At 49.9% G+C, this 12,929-nt stretch overlaps 1 protein-coding gene across 2 annotated transcripts in view; it reads right to left on the bottom strand.

The window, feature by feature from the left end:
• Positions 1 to 12,436, bottom strand: part of UNC5B (unc-5 netrin receptor B) — a 379,330-nt gene extending 366,894 nt beyond the window's left edge. For both annotated transcript variants that reach the window (XM_086922114.1, XM_086922115.1), the window contains exon 1: positions 11,757 to 12,436. In XM_086922114.1, the coding sequence (XP_086778240.1) occupies positions 11,757 to 11,820 (64 nt within the window). In that variant the 5' untranslated portion in view covers positions 11,821 to 12,436. The remainder of the gene's footprint in view (positions 1 to 11,756) is intronic.
• Between the last annotated feature and the right edge of the window lie 493 nt (positions 12,437 to 12,929).

Genomic DNA, 12,929 nt, shown 5'->3' with positions numbered 1-12,929 from the left:
TCGAGATCCATCCCAGGCCGCCTAAGTAATCTACCAACCTCCTCAGGCCCAATAAAGAGGCTAGGAGTATGGTGGGTAGACCCTAAACTTACAATGGAACACCAGGCCAGGAAAACCTCAGCTAGCTGTTATGGCACCTTGACGATACTGATGAAAGTTCTTAAGCTCCTTCCTATCTCAGTCAGGAGAATTATTGTCCAGGCTCTGGTACTAGGATGCCTAGACAATGGCAATGCCTTATATCTCGGCTCACCATCTTATGCGGTAAAGAGGTTGCAGACTGTACAGAACGTGGCGGCTCGCCTCCTCACAGACACACCTAGATACCAGCCAGCTACTACAGCTCTTAGGGATCTTCACTGGCTTCTGGTGGAGAGCAGAGTGCAGTTCAAGTCCCTATACATCATCCACAGGGAGATCAATAGCAGGAAGTCCTCCACTACTACGCTCACTGGTTTCCCCCTTTGTACCTAGCAGGTATCTCAGATCAGCCTCTGCCCACCTACTGAAGGTCTCCAGAATTCTGAGCTCACACTGAGGTGGACGCCCTACGTCCTATCTGGCACCCAAGCTCTGGAACTCTCTCCCTCAGCAGCTACGTCAGCTGGATCAGGAACTCCCATTCCGCAAAGCCTTGAAGACCTAGCTGTTCAAGAAATAGTGTCACATGGGGGTCGCTATTCGATAGTTACGAATAGCGCTAGGAAGACTTTGGGTAGCCATGCGCTATACAAAAACTACAGAATACAATAGAATATGTTCCACAAGCTCTGTACTCCTTTGCTGTGCAGTAAAGTATTACACCTGGACTGTGTTCCTCTAGCTCTGTACTCCGTTGCTGGGCTGTAAGGTACTACACCCGGTGAATGATCCACAAGCTCGGTACTCCGTTGCTGTACACTAAAGTACCTACACTCAGTCCATGTGCTCCATGTTACCCCACTCTGATGTCCAATGTATTCCAGGCGTACTCAAGTGTATGAGTAGTGTTGTTGGGAGTGTGACAACGAAGAGCAGTGGTAGGAAATCGCTCTTCTCCTCTGAGGTGGGTGTAGTGGGCATCAACCTCTTCTGCCCCTTGTCGCCAACGCACCTCAGAGTATTCTGCGCGCCGAGGTGAGGTGGCCCTCAGAATGAAGGCAGCCTTAGTCCGCGAACACTCGCTCTGCAGTGGGTGCTGTACGGCTCCTGGGCTCCATGGGAAGGTGTGTGGGGGTCTGTGCTGTGGAGAGTGTTCCATCTGAGACCTTTACCGACTCTGGAGTGTGCTTTCAGCACCAGCACGAGTTAGTGAACTCGAGAGAGACTTTGTACCTTGGGACATGAGACACGGGGACGGGCAAGGGAGCTCATGTGTAGATGGATCCATAAAATAGGTCCTATGTGCTTACGGGTAACAAGGGCAGGGCTGATGAGACGGGAGGCTGTGATGAATGGGCCATTTCACAGACATTTTAACTGTCAGGCAGTCATAGATGTTTCTGAAGACCTTGACTTATTCAGTCAATGGGAAATTAATGTAATTTGGTGCCTGTAACCTTTCTCTTGGTGTGTCCTTGCTTGAACAGGCCCTCTGTGGCCGCAAGCGCTAGATACATACTTGACAATCCCTCACAATACACATTCGCACTCCCGCTTTCCTGTTCCCTCCACACTCTTCAGTTGTATAATGCAAAATTGCGGGGCACGTACATAAAATGTTGAGGGGCTCCTGAGACTGCCATGTGTCACAGATATTCCAACTCCTGAGCATTAATGAGGGGCTCCTGGCGGGTGGGGCCCACTGCACTGCAGGGGCCAGTGTTACACCCCATCACTCTTCCCCTCGCACCACCTTACCATCTCCTGTTCACCTCACACCTCCTTCTGCCCAGTTCATTGGACCCGACCCCTGCTAATTTTACTCCTACAAGCCCCACAGACGCTCCTTCTCGACCGCCACCCCCTTCAAATGCTACTTTTACCTGTTTATGTTCAAAAGGCCCAGTGCATAAAATATTGATGTCGTGGGTGAGGCAAAAGCTAAACCCCTTTTACTTTCATAATGTCACAATACACCCTCATGTCTCTGTGTTTAAGTATGAAAAAACGAAACACCACTTCGATCATGGCCTCAGTCCACCCTACCTCATCTTTCATGTATTTCCCGAACGCTTCTCCAACCCCCCCCCCCCAACTGCCTGCCCTACCTGCGAGGTCCACTCTGCCCTCGACTGTGCACGAAGATGACAAAGCGTCACTTCTCAAACGGCGACACGGTTGGACCATAATCAACTCCTTTAAAGCTGGACTACTGCATGCATACTTATCCTCTCATTTCAATGTGCATTTAAAAAGAGCCTTCACAGACTATAGGATGGGGATGCACATTTCGAAGGATCTAGCACCATCCTGGAAAGGTAACTACCAGACGGAGAGTTGTAGACTATGTGGATACAAAACAGAATCACTAGCTCACTTTTTGTGTGTTTGTCCGGCTCTCCTGGCACAACGTCGTCGATTCTTAAAACAGATCTGCAACGAGTTAAAAATCCGCACCTGCAGGCAAATGGTAACTTGTTGGCTGGGAGGGAGTTCAATTATTTTGGCTTGCCGGGGAATAAAATTCTTGGCAGAAGTAAAAAAATGCCTGAGTCTTGTGGAACAAGGACAGGGCTAATGAAGCGGGTCACCAACGCTGCCTCAATCCTAATGACTGGTAAATTCTGCACTACTCACGTAATAAAATTTTGACCCTAAAGCCTGCGGGAGTATCCCCGGATGAAATTTTTTTTTAAACTGTGTTACATTATTTTAACAAAGGAGTAGTCTAATTTTTTAGCAAGAATTTTGTCTTTTGTATTATAAAATTATTATGTGGAAATTGTAATGATTTTAATTAATTATGCAATAAATCTTTTTGACCTTTGACTGTGCACCCACTTCCGGTGTCCACACACTGTACCAAACGGAAGTACAACCTACCCACTTCCATGCCATACACGTACTCTACAACCCTCAGCCGCCTCCTTCCAAACCAGATCATGCTGCACCGACCCCCGATTGAAAACCACCCCTAACAGCACCATTCTTGTGGGAGAAGGTGCTCCGAGGGCCCTGCACACCTGCCATGGATGCAAGGTTCAGAGCATAACGCAGAGACGTTGAATAAATCGGCAACACGCGTTCTATTACACGCCATGTGTAGAAGTCAGCTTGTTTTCTACAGGATCATTCACTGGATAATTTCACACAATCCATTTTACTGCCAGGAATAGAAAGGAACGTGCTAATAAAATGGCATTGTGCTTTATGCAAGGAAAAACAGTCTTTGGTTGGTGAATACTAGGTTCAATAGATGCAGCTTGTGGATAGTTTTGTTTGAAGAAACCTACATATGTCAGTATACTTATACCTTTTGCATTTCTATTTTAAAATGCTACAATTTCGAGAGAATGCCCTAGACCGTGACACATTATTTACCTTTACTACCATTACATGCTGCATACTTTGTGTTTAATTGGCTTCACTTGCCACACAATTTGACGTTCCTCGCCACACAATTTATCACGATATGTGTATTTTGTAAAGCGCACATTCACCCCAACTCTTGCACTGAATAACAGATGTGTATTGTTACCCAACTCAATGGGACTCAATTTATCGACCTCAGATGGATGAAAGGCTGAGTGGGCCAGTCGGAATTTGAACCTGTGACCATGAGGGCCAACACAGTTCCCTGCAGTGGATGTATTAGTCTACTGAGCCACCAGGACACAATGCTACGTGTTTTGGTCCCCCTTTCTACATAATTCAATTCCAAACTAATAAATGTTCCAGTCTGAGAGTAAAGAATAGAAAAGTCAACAAAAGAGGCCTCTTTCCATATACACCCCCACAAAGTTCGCTGATGTGAAACGCGTTAGGCTAAAGGTGGAGTAACTAACCAAGCAAGGGGCAGGCTACTAAAGAAAGGGAATATATGTATGTATGTATACAGTCGCTGTTACAAGCATTCATGGCATGGCATGGCAAGAACACGGGGTTTGGAATTCTTGCCAAGTGTGGTGCAGCACGGAGGAGGAGGCCTTGCCGAAAACTGAAACTGCCTGGAAACGCCGGCTCGCCTCTTGTCTCTCTTCCAGTTCTGTTTAGTTTCATTGCTTCCCAGCCCCGTTAATTAACCATGAATGTGTCTTTTGTTCGCCGAGCTCCTCGCCTCACAGGGCCAGTGCCCGCAGCCTCGTTCCCTCGCGGTAACCGAGCTGAGCCCGCTCCTGCTCCACTTAGTCCTCCATTTACATTTTTATGGAGTATCTGCCAAGACACATAAAGTTTACTGGGCTCTGCCGGCGCATTCCTGCGAGGATCGAGGACGTGGGTCGGGCTGCCAACCGCTGGGACTTGTTCGTTTATGGCCCCATGAAATGTCGCTCTGGAGCCAGTGACGCCTCCTTCGTGCGCGGACGCAGTCGCTCTTTACCTGACGTCACGAGCTAGCAGAATCCCTTCTGCATGACGTCATACATGAACTAGCTACTGGGACTACACCAATTTGGATCAGTCCATATCATGATTCTATGATTTTTTTAGGGCAAACATCGCATGCTAATAATACTGCTGGCAGGTCTGGTGCCTTCAAAACTATCGGCCACTAAAACTTGTATTTTTGTTAGACGTATATTGCTATAAATAGTAATCAGACACCCTTGGCATCAGAGTACTGTTATGCCAGAAGAGGCATAGAAGGCTTGCTACTCAACTGTCTGTCAAAAAGACTGTCCAAAGGAACAAAACGCTGTAAGGCTAGTTTCTTCAAGCCACACCCCACAGCTATTTCTTTTGCGTTTCTCAAACTACCATTCCACCCCCATTTACTTATCGACGAGTAGGTCTAACCCATGGGTGATATCCTGTCCAACCCCGATATTGATTTCCACCACTGGAGGAAGACAGGTGTTGGGAAACCGCCACTGTAGTAGCTACAGGGAGGTTGGAGTTCTTTGTGGGCATCTTCTGTCTCGAATGTGAGATAAAAACTCCTCAGAATTCACGCTATAAGGAAGAAAGATGGGTTGATAGAAAAGCGAAAGAAGGATGCGTGGATTTCTGGATGAGTGAAAGGGTGGGTAGATGGATGAGTGTGTGTAAGGATGGGAGGCTAAAGAATGGATGGATGAGTGGGTGAGTGAAAGGGTGGGTGCATTGATGGGTGAGAGAATGGATCAGTGGGTGAGGGGATGGATGGTTGGGTGAGGATATGAGGATGGCTGGGTATGGGTGGATGTGGGTGAAGGAGTGGTAGAGTAAATGGAAATCTGAGAGGATGGGTGGGTGAAGGGATCAATTGATGGATGTAATGCTTTATTTCTGGATGGGAAAGTCAAATGATTGATAGGTGGATTGATGAATGCATGCATAGCTGATGGATGGAATGTTTGGTGAATGGAATGGTCAAAGATTAAATGATGGATGAAAAGATGAATGAATGGATTGCAGAATGTATTGGTAAAATGGTAGGTACCTGAGGGTGGGTGGAAGGATGATGGGGCGAATGGATAGGTGCATAATGTAAGTGACAATGAAGCTTTTCTAGGTAGGCTCTGGCTCACTTGTTTCGGTTCAAAGAGCGGCTTTTTAACCCTTTCCTTGCTGCCGTCGGCCATTGGCCGACGGCAGCACTACCTCCCCAGTGCTGCCGTCAGCCAATGGCCGACGCGGCCCCACCCGCGCACGGAAACGCACGGAAACGCACGGAAACGCACGCACCGCGGCGGAATTACTGCTGCGGTTAACGGGTTAAAGTTTCTGTCTACTACCTTGCACGAAGATATGCAGCTGTACCTCAGGATCAACGGCGATGGCAATAGTGACACTCTAGTCCAGTGCCTATCTGACGTAGTCTCGAGGATTTTCCAGATTAAACTTGAACTTAACACACAAGATATTTCGTCCAGTCCCCTAGCAGCTCAAAGCCCCTTCACCCAGATCGACTGCTATACTACAGGCTTTAAACACTTTCCTGGAGATTGTGAAATCTGCAATATCTTTAAGCTTCACGTTCCACAATTCAGGGCCTGGCAGTCTAGATTAATAAATCACGAGGAGTGCCAGCGGTAGGTTTACCCCTATATCATGGCCACATGTGCTGGAATGTAACGTAGAACCCTGCAATGGATTGAGTTTCTCTCACTTGGACCTGGGGACCTTGAGTTCTCTGGGGCCGACAATGTGAGAAGCACTGGTTACTTGGACCGCGTCCACAAAGAAACCACTATCAGGACGTCAGTGATTAGATTCATCCTATTGGGCCCTCTGAACCAGTCCTGAACCCTGTAAGGTAAAACATTGAAATACATCTTCCAGGACCAAACACGGTGCCACTAGACTTCATTCAGTCAGGGAAGTCCCAGTCCATGCAGATAGGGCGCCCATACTCGCTGTGCCATATGAGGCTTGTTTGGCAGAAGTGTGTGAACCAAAAGCTGAGAACCTTCCCTGACGGGACGCCCCTTAGCTGGGGCAGCTGTGCGCTTAAAAAATCCAAATAACATAACATAACATAACATAACACAGTGGGGAACATGGGGCACGTGACTAGGCAGTGAGAGGATCTGGGGACAAACGGAGAGACAATGTGATTAGACTGGGTCACATAGTGTGTGGAGATAGTGGCACACGGATAAGGCTGGGCGAGGACCTTGTAGCTCCTGCGTAAGGCAGTGTGAGGGAGTGGAACGATCTATAGAGCGTGAGTGAGAAGCATGGGTAACATGGGCAGAGTGTGTGGAGCTTTGGCACATGGCAGGGGTAATAGAAGCAGGGTAGTCTAGTTGAGAGCACCTAAGCGGGCTCCCCTCTGGTGGGTTGATGGAAGTAGCTGGGAATAACATTATGATAAAAACAAATGAAAATCAAAAACGTAGAACTGGATCAGATTCCATTATGCATTTAAAGAGATTCAGCTTTAAAGACCCATAAAATAAAGAATGGGCTATGCAGACTTTTGCAAACAGCAAGACACATCACTGGTGCTTTCTGGTTGTGTGGCAACCCAGCACTGTCTCTAAATCCTTTCTTCATTCTAGATGTTTTCCTGTATGTTTGTAGGGGCTTGAGGGGAAAGAGAGGGGTGGGCAGCCTTACTGTGTTGTAGGTGGTAGTGCAATTAGTACTTTTCAGTGGCAAACATGTCATCAGGGGCCTAGTTTCCCTTATATTTCTAATGGGAGAGTACTATCACATCTTATGGTGGCTTTTTACTTTTTCTAGTACTGAACTTTTACACATCAGGGTAACATTTACTTTTACCGAACATTCACTTATCAGGGTGACTTTTTACTTTTACTGGTACCGAACTTTCACTCATCAGGGTGACTTTTTACTTTTACTGGTACCGAACTTTAACATCTCATCGTGGCTTCTAACTTTTAATGTTAGTGAATTTTAACATTTCATGGTGGCAATCTACTTTTACTAATACTGAGCTTTAACATCTAAAGGTAGCTTCTAACTTTTACTGGTACTGAACTTTCCCTTATCAGGATTGCTTTCTACTTTCACTTCTTGTCAGTACCTCAGTACTCAGTAAGACGGCATGGCGCTTCTCAGCTCGGCTGCGTCGCTTTTAAATTGAACGAAGCCAGAAATGATGAAGGTGGGCGCTTTCGGGTAATGCAACAGCACCAGCACTTAGGAGGCATTTATTTCAGACTGAATTAGCACCTTGGGGGCACGGTGTTCGTTAGATAGAACTGGCGCTTCTCAGCAGGGTGCCTGTATTTTTAATAGGACAACACCAGCACTTGAGTCTATGCTCATATTTTAATTGCACTCGCCAGCACTTGTGTCTCTGTATACTTTTAACAAGGCACTGCAAGCACTTCAGTCATTGTGCAGATTGTAATATGGCGCTGCAAGCCCTTTAGTCTAAAATGTATGCGGTTTTATTGGGACATTGCCGGTACTTCAGTCTATAGTGTGTTGGACGGCACCTGTATTTTGAGCAGGGTTGTGAATCGCGCGGTGCCAGCACTTTTCAGCACCTTTGTTTACCTGACATTACTTTCAATAAGAAAGTGCCAGCACTTCTGACCGGGGTGGTGAATCAGAAAGTGTCAGCACTTTTAGCAGGGGGTGCACCCAAAATGAGACAGCAGCAGCCGTCCTAACCGTGTATCATTTTAATAAAACGCAGCAGCAGTCCTGGGCGGCCGGTGCTTCGCCGTAGAACCGACATCCCACAGCCAGAGAGCGGCTCCCTCGGTGCTCCTGGGTCGGCGGCCGCCAGCACCCCTCCCGCTCCCCCTCCACCGCTTCCCTCGAGCCCCCTTCATTATATCCAAGTCTCTGGCAGTCTCACAATTAAGCGAGGTCGCGGAGCAACGAGCTTTCCTGTCTAACCCCATTATAGGGTTTCACATCCAGGAGCCCGGGCTCCAACGGAGTACAGCCCCCCCCCCCCCCCCCCCAACCTGCCATCTGTTTCCAGGAGGTATTTTGTTAACCAAACATATGTACCTGCTCGAAGGGCTCTGAAGAGCACGGTCAATTGGACAGACTGCAGTTTATGTAACTGCGCGCTTAATCTCGCCTTGGTTTAGTTATCTGCTCACACCGGCCGGATCCCGGCCCTATAGCGCACCCGAAAAGAGAAATGTTTCTAAGGAGCTATGAAAAGTGCGCCAGGTGGGCTGGCGCCGAAGCACTGTACGTGGATAATTGCGGTATTTTGCTCTCACTATCCCATGCTTGCACTAGGACCCGTGACACCCCTGAAGCCGTTGCGCGCTGACATGATAACCCATTTCAACCGTCTTCCCTTCATCAAACCTACCAGGCCGAAAGGCTGAGGAGGGGTCGGACCTTAAAGGTACAGAGGCCGCTGCTGCAGGCGCCGAGCCCACAGTGCAAGCATGCCCAGTAGTGTCCATACAGCCTGCTGCCGGCTTGTCAAACCAGTCTCTTGCTTTGCTCTCAGTTTCTCCTGTTTACTGCACGCTTCACGGGCTGTCGGCGGACCGGGCCCTGCGGTTAGGGGCGTGCTATGAACTGGTCACGCCCTGCTCCGGGATTTGGAATTAATGTAGTGTCACAGCCCAATGATGGGTTTACTCGGTGCATAACACCTACTATTCGCAGCGTCGCTGCAACCAAAGATCACACGCTACTAACTCCCTCCTGAGTCCGAATGGTTTTGCAGATTGCAACAAATCCATTATCCTGGAGCCTGCACTTGGAAAGCGAAGGGGGCGACTAGACATTGGCATTTGACTTATAAGGTCGTGCACTGGTCTCTGCAGCACACGCTTTGACCCACTGATGTGTTGCGGCTGGGTGCAGCTTGCCTTTCCATCTTAAACTCACCCCCTCTCCCCCACCAATGCGTTGACCCCTGCTATCAGGTACACAGCTACCCTGGGATGGGCAGGCAAAAAAAACACGTGAACACAACACGACATACTAGCCTTTCGCCCAACTTCTTGGCTGCTTGGTACTTACTATAAATGGGGAAGCGGTGGCGTCTTATTTACAGCACTTAGAAACCGCAGAAATGAGGGATGAAGCGCTTTAAAAAAAGTAATTATGTTGAACTCTGCCGAGGCCTCAGTGGGAAGAACGCAGTAACTCGTCCTTTTAGAACAGCAGACCGTCCCCAGTGCTCATAAACACGTGGTGCCTCACAATCACCGGAGACCGAAATCACCCCCCCCCCTCCCCCAAGCCCCATTGCCCGCTCCCAAAGGCGTAGGATCCCTTCAAACACCCACAAACCCCGTTCTTCCAATTACAGTGGTTGGCCCTCGGGGTTTGTTTTACGCCAGCCCCCGAATCGCTAGAACTTTATAAACCAAAAATTGGGCTCCAAGGAACGCTGTGTGTTGTTTAAAAATAAGACCTTGCCGCCAATGTATGGAGACACCTAAAGGAAACACTGAAGGGCAGGGTTTGTGCGCTCTGCTGACAGACAAGCGCCCACTGCCTGCCACACGCGTACCAACAAACTGGCGCACACACATAGCCAGACGCACACCAAGCGATGGATAATGCGAGAGGATAAATACGGCAATTAGTTCAATTACTGTCTGCTCCACACAGCAACCGTATTCAGCCAGATAACTGAAAAAAGAGCTGCAATTAGGCGATGTGTGGAGAGGGGCCGGTGGGGCCAGAGACAGGCCTAGCGAGGGGGGGCACGACTGATCGCGGACGGGTCACGGTCTGTCCCGGAGCCCTGCGGGACTGGATTTCGGCAAAGCACCCCCACGCGCACACGGCAAACAGGCACCTGCCGGCCAATCACCTCCACGCGCACACGGCAAATCACCCCCATGCGCACACGGCAAACAGCCACATGCCGGCAAATCACCCCCACGCGCACACGGCAAACAGCCACCTGCCACCGGGTGGGGACAACCCAATCACCGCCAGCGGACAGAGCCGAATGATTCCTTTCGAGACCCTGAGTCAGGAGGCCGCTCATAACGGACCACTTCCCGGCCCATCAAACCAAGGTGCCAAGCAATGCTGACTTCGGGAAGATCGGACAGCAGCACAGGCCGCACACCTGAGTTACCCACTCCAGAACAGTTGTTTAAAATTAAGAATGTCTGAACTTTTTAAAGTAACATTTTCAGAGACCATTTACATTTAACTGTCACTATTGCGTATTACTTTTTAAAGAAAAGGGGATTAAAAGTGTCTATTTGTGTTAATAACTGGCTACAAACTTCCTGGTGATATCTGTATCAGTCAATCATTGAAGAAAAATAACTAATGCTTAAAAAAAAACACCGGGAAATCATCTGGATTAATCGAGCTGCAGCGTGCTTGTTTGATGTAATTCTTGCACGACTTCTGTGCTAAACGGGGCAGCTCTGCTCTGGCGTATATACAAAGAGATTGTTATTTACGTTTGAATTGTGGGTTTACTGGGCTTTACATATCATAAAAAGTGTCTTCCACGTAAGTCAACAGAGAACATAAATAACAAGCAGCGAGCCAAAGGGGACACATACATAAATGCTGCCAGGATGTGATGAGGGGTTGTTTATTTTAACATGAATCTTCCTATGTATAAATCTCGAGGCGGCCCGCACGTGAGATGTGACGTGGGAATGTTGGTAGAGCACTTTTAGGTTGCTGCTTTGTTATATGCTTGCATACAAATGCTGGATTATCTGCGCAGAGACATGAAGTGGTTCACATTGCTGAAGTTTGTTTATTTAGGTGTTTGCTGCCTATATTGGTGTGTCCCACAAACCCATCTGCATATGGGGATAGAATATGGCCAGTGTGCCTGAGCCCGTGGCCAGTGTGCGTGTGCAGGTGGCCAGTGTGCGTGTGTCCGTGGCGCGTGTGCCGGTGGCCAGTGTGCGTGTGCCGGGTCAGCCCGTCTGGGATGATTCTAGGGTCACTCAGAACCCACAGTGGTCAGGAGTTTAACTATTGCCCAAACAGGCTAGGCCTGTTGCTGTTCTTTTCGATATGCCAGCCTAGACGTGGCCCGAGGCGCAGCGGTGTCGCGGATGTAAACACTGGCAGAGTAAAGCCAGTGTGTTGCTGTTTTTTAGTAGTCCCCCCTTGGTTGAGTTCCCGGGTGTGCTGGCTGGTGAAAGTGTCAATATTGATCGTGTGTGGTGTCTGCTGGGGTTGGCTTAAGTGCTCCAGTTGGGCGTCTCGTGCTCCCCACGCAGCCCCGCAGCCTGCGAAGGTAGGAGTAAACACTGGCAGGCGGGATGGCGCGTGTGCTCGGGGTATAGCGCCTCTTGTCTTACCTGCCCCGTAGACTCCAAGCGCGCAGCTCAGCAGCAGCAGCAGCGTCCGGGCTGCGGGAGGCATCGCTGCCCCGGCCGAGCCCCGGCCTCTCCCCCGCTCCCGGGTCCGGTCCCTTCCAGGTCCAGGCGCTAAAGCTCCGTGGAGTCCGGCGGTGCCCGGTCCAGGGCCGAGCGGCCAGGCTACCCTGCTGCCCCCAGAGTCCTCCGTGCTCCGAGGATGCGTGAATGAATGACTCCTGCAGCTGAATCCCACAGCGCGCCCGGGCTCCGACCTCAAGCGCCCGAGAGGATCCCAGAGGGAAAAGTGCCGGACCTCGGGTCCACCAGAGACCCTGCCCTTCCTGGTCAAAGTCCGGACCCCATCTCGGTGCCGTGGAGTCCAGTCCGACACAGCTCTCAGCCGCTCCCCCAGAGAAGCCTGTGCCCCGTGCGCTCCGCTCTCGAGGGTCCTGGACTCTGGTGGGGTGCTGATGATGGACCCACGGGTCGCACCCCGCTCTGTGCCCCTGGCAGCGATGTCCCGCACTCGCCTCCTGAGGTGTGCCCCGTGCGCTCCGCTCTCCTGGGTCCTGGACTCTGGCGGGGTGCTGCTGATGCACCCACTCTGTGCCCGCTGGCTGGGCACTCCGGCGTTGCGGTGGATGCTCTGGTCCTCGCTAGCAGGGCTATCGCATCTTCCCCTTGCCCTGCCTCCTGCCACACTGCCAGGGAAGGATTCAGCCCAGGAGAAGCAGGCTGGGAGGGGGCGCCAGGGGGAGTGAGAGGGGCGGAGGCTCTGGAGCAAAGAAGGGCGGGGAGCGACAGGGGAACGCCACGGGCGGATACTCTGCACTTCTAAAGAAACGGCGACACTCGGCTACTCCCACTCCAGCGAGAGGAGCGACAGGAGCAGAACCGCTTCAGCCAGCCTCTGCGTTTCTATCTTTCCTTCGCCATGCCTCCCTCTCGCTCTGCCCCTCCTTTCGTTTCCTCGCTTCTCTCTACAACTTGTATTTCATACTTCTTTTTCAGTTCTTTCATCCTCCGTTTGCTTCATTTCTTTCATACTTTACTTGCCTTTTCCTTCTTTCATACTACGCACCTTTCATTTTCTTTTCTTTCTCTCCTTACGTTTTTCTTTTTTTTCCAATTTCTTCTACTATATTTCAGTCTTCCTTCTTTAGCTCTTTCTTC

Source organism: Lissotriton vulgaris, chromosome 5 (assembly GCF_964263255.1).
Source record: "Lissotriton vulgaris chromosome 5, aLisVul1.2, whole genome shotgun sequence".
NCBI classification, from domain to species: Eukaryota; Metazoa; Chordata; class Amphibia; order Caudata; family Salamandridae; genus Lissotriton; species Lissotriton vulgaris.
Note: the sequence above shows the minus strand (reverse complement) of the source record. Positions and strands in the feature narration are given on the sequence as shown.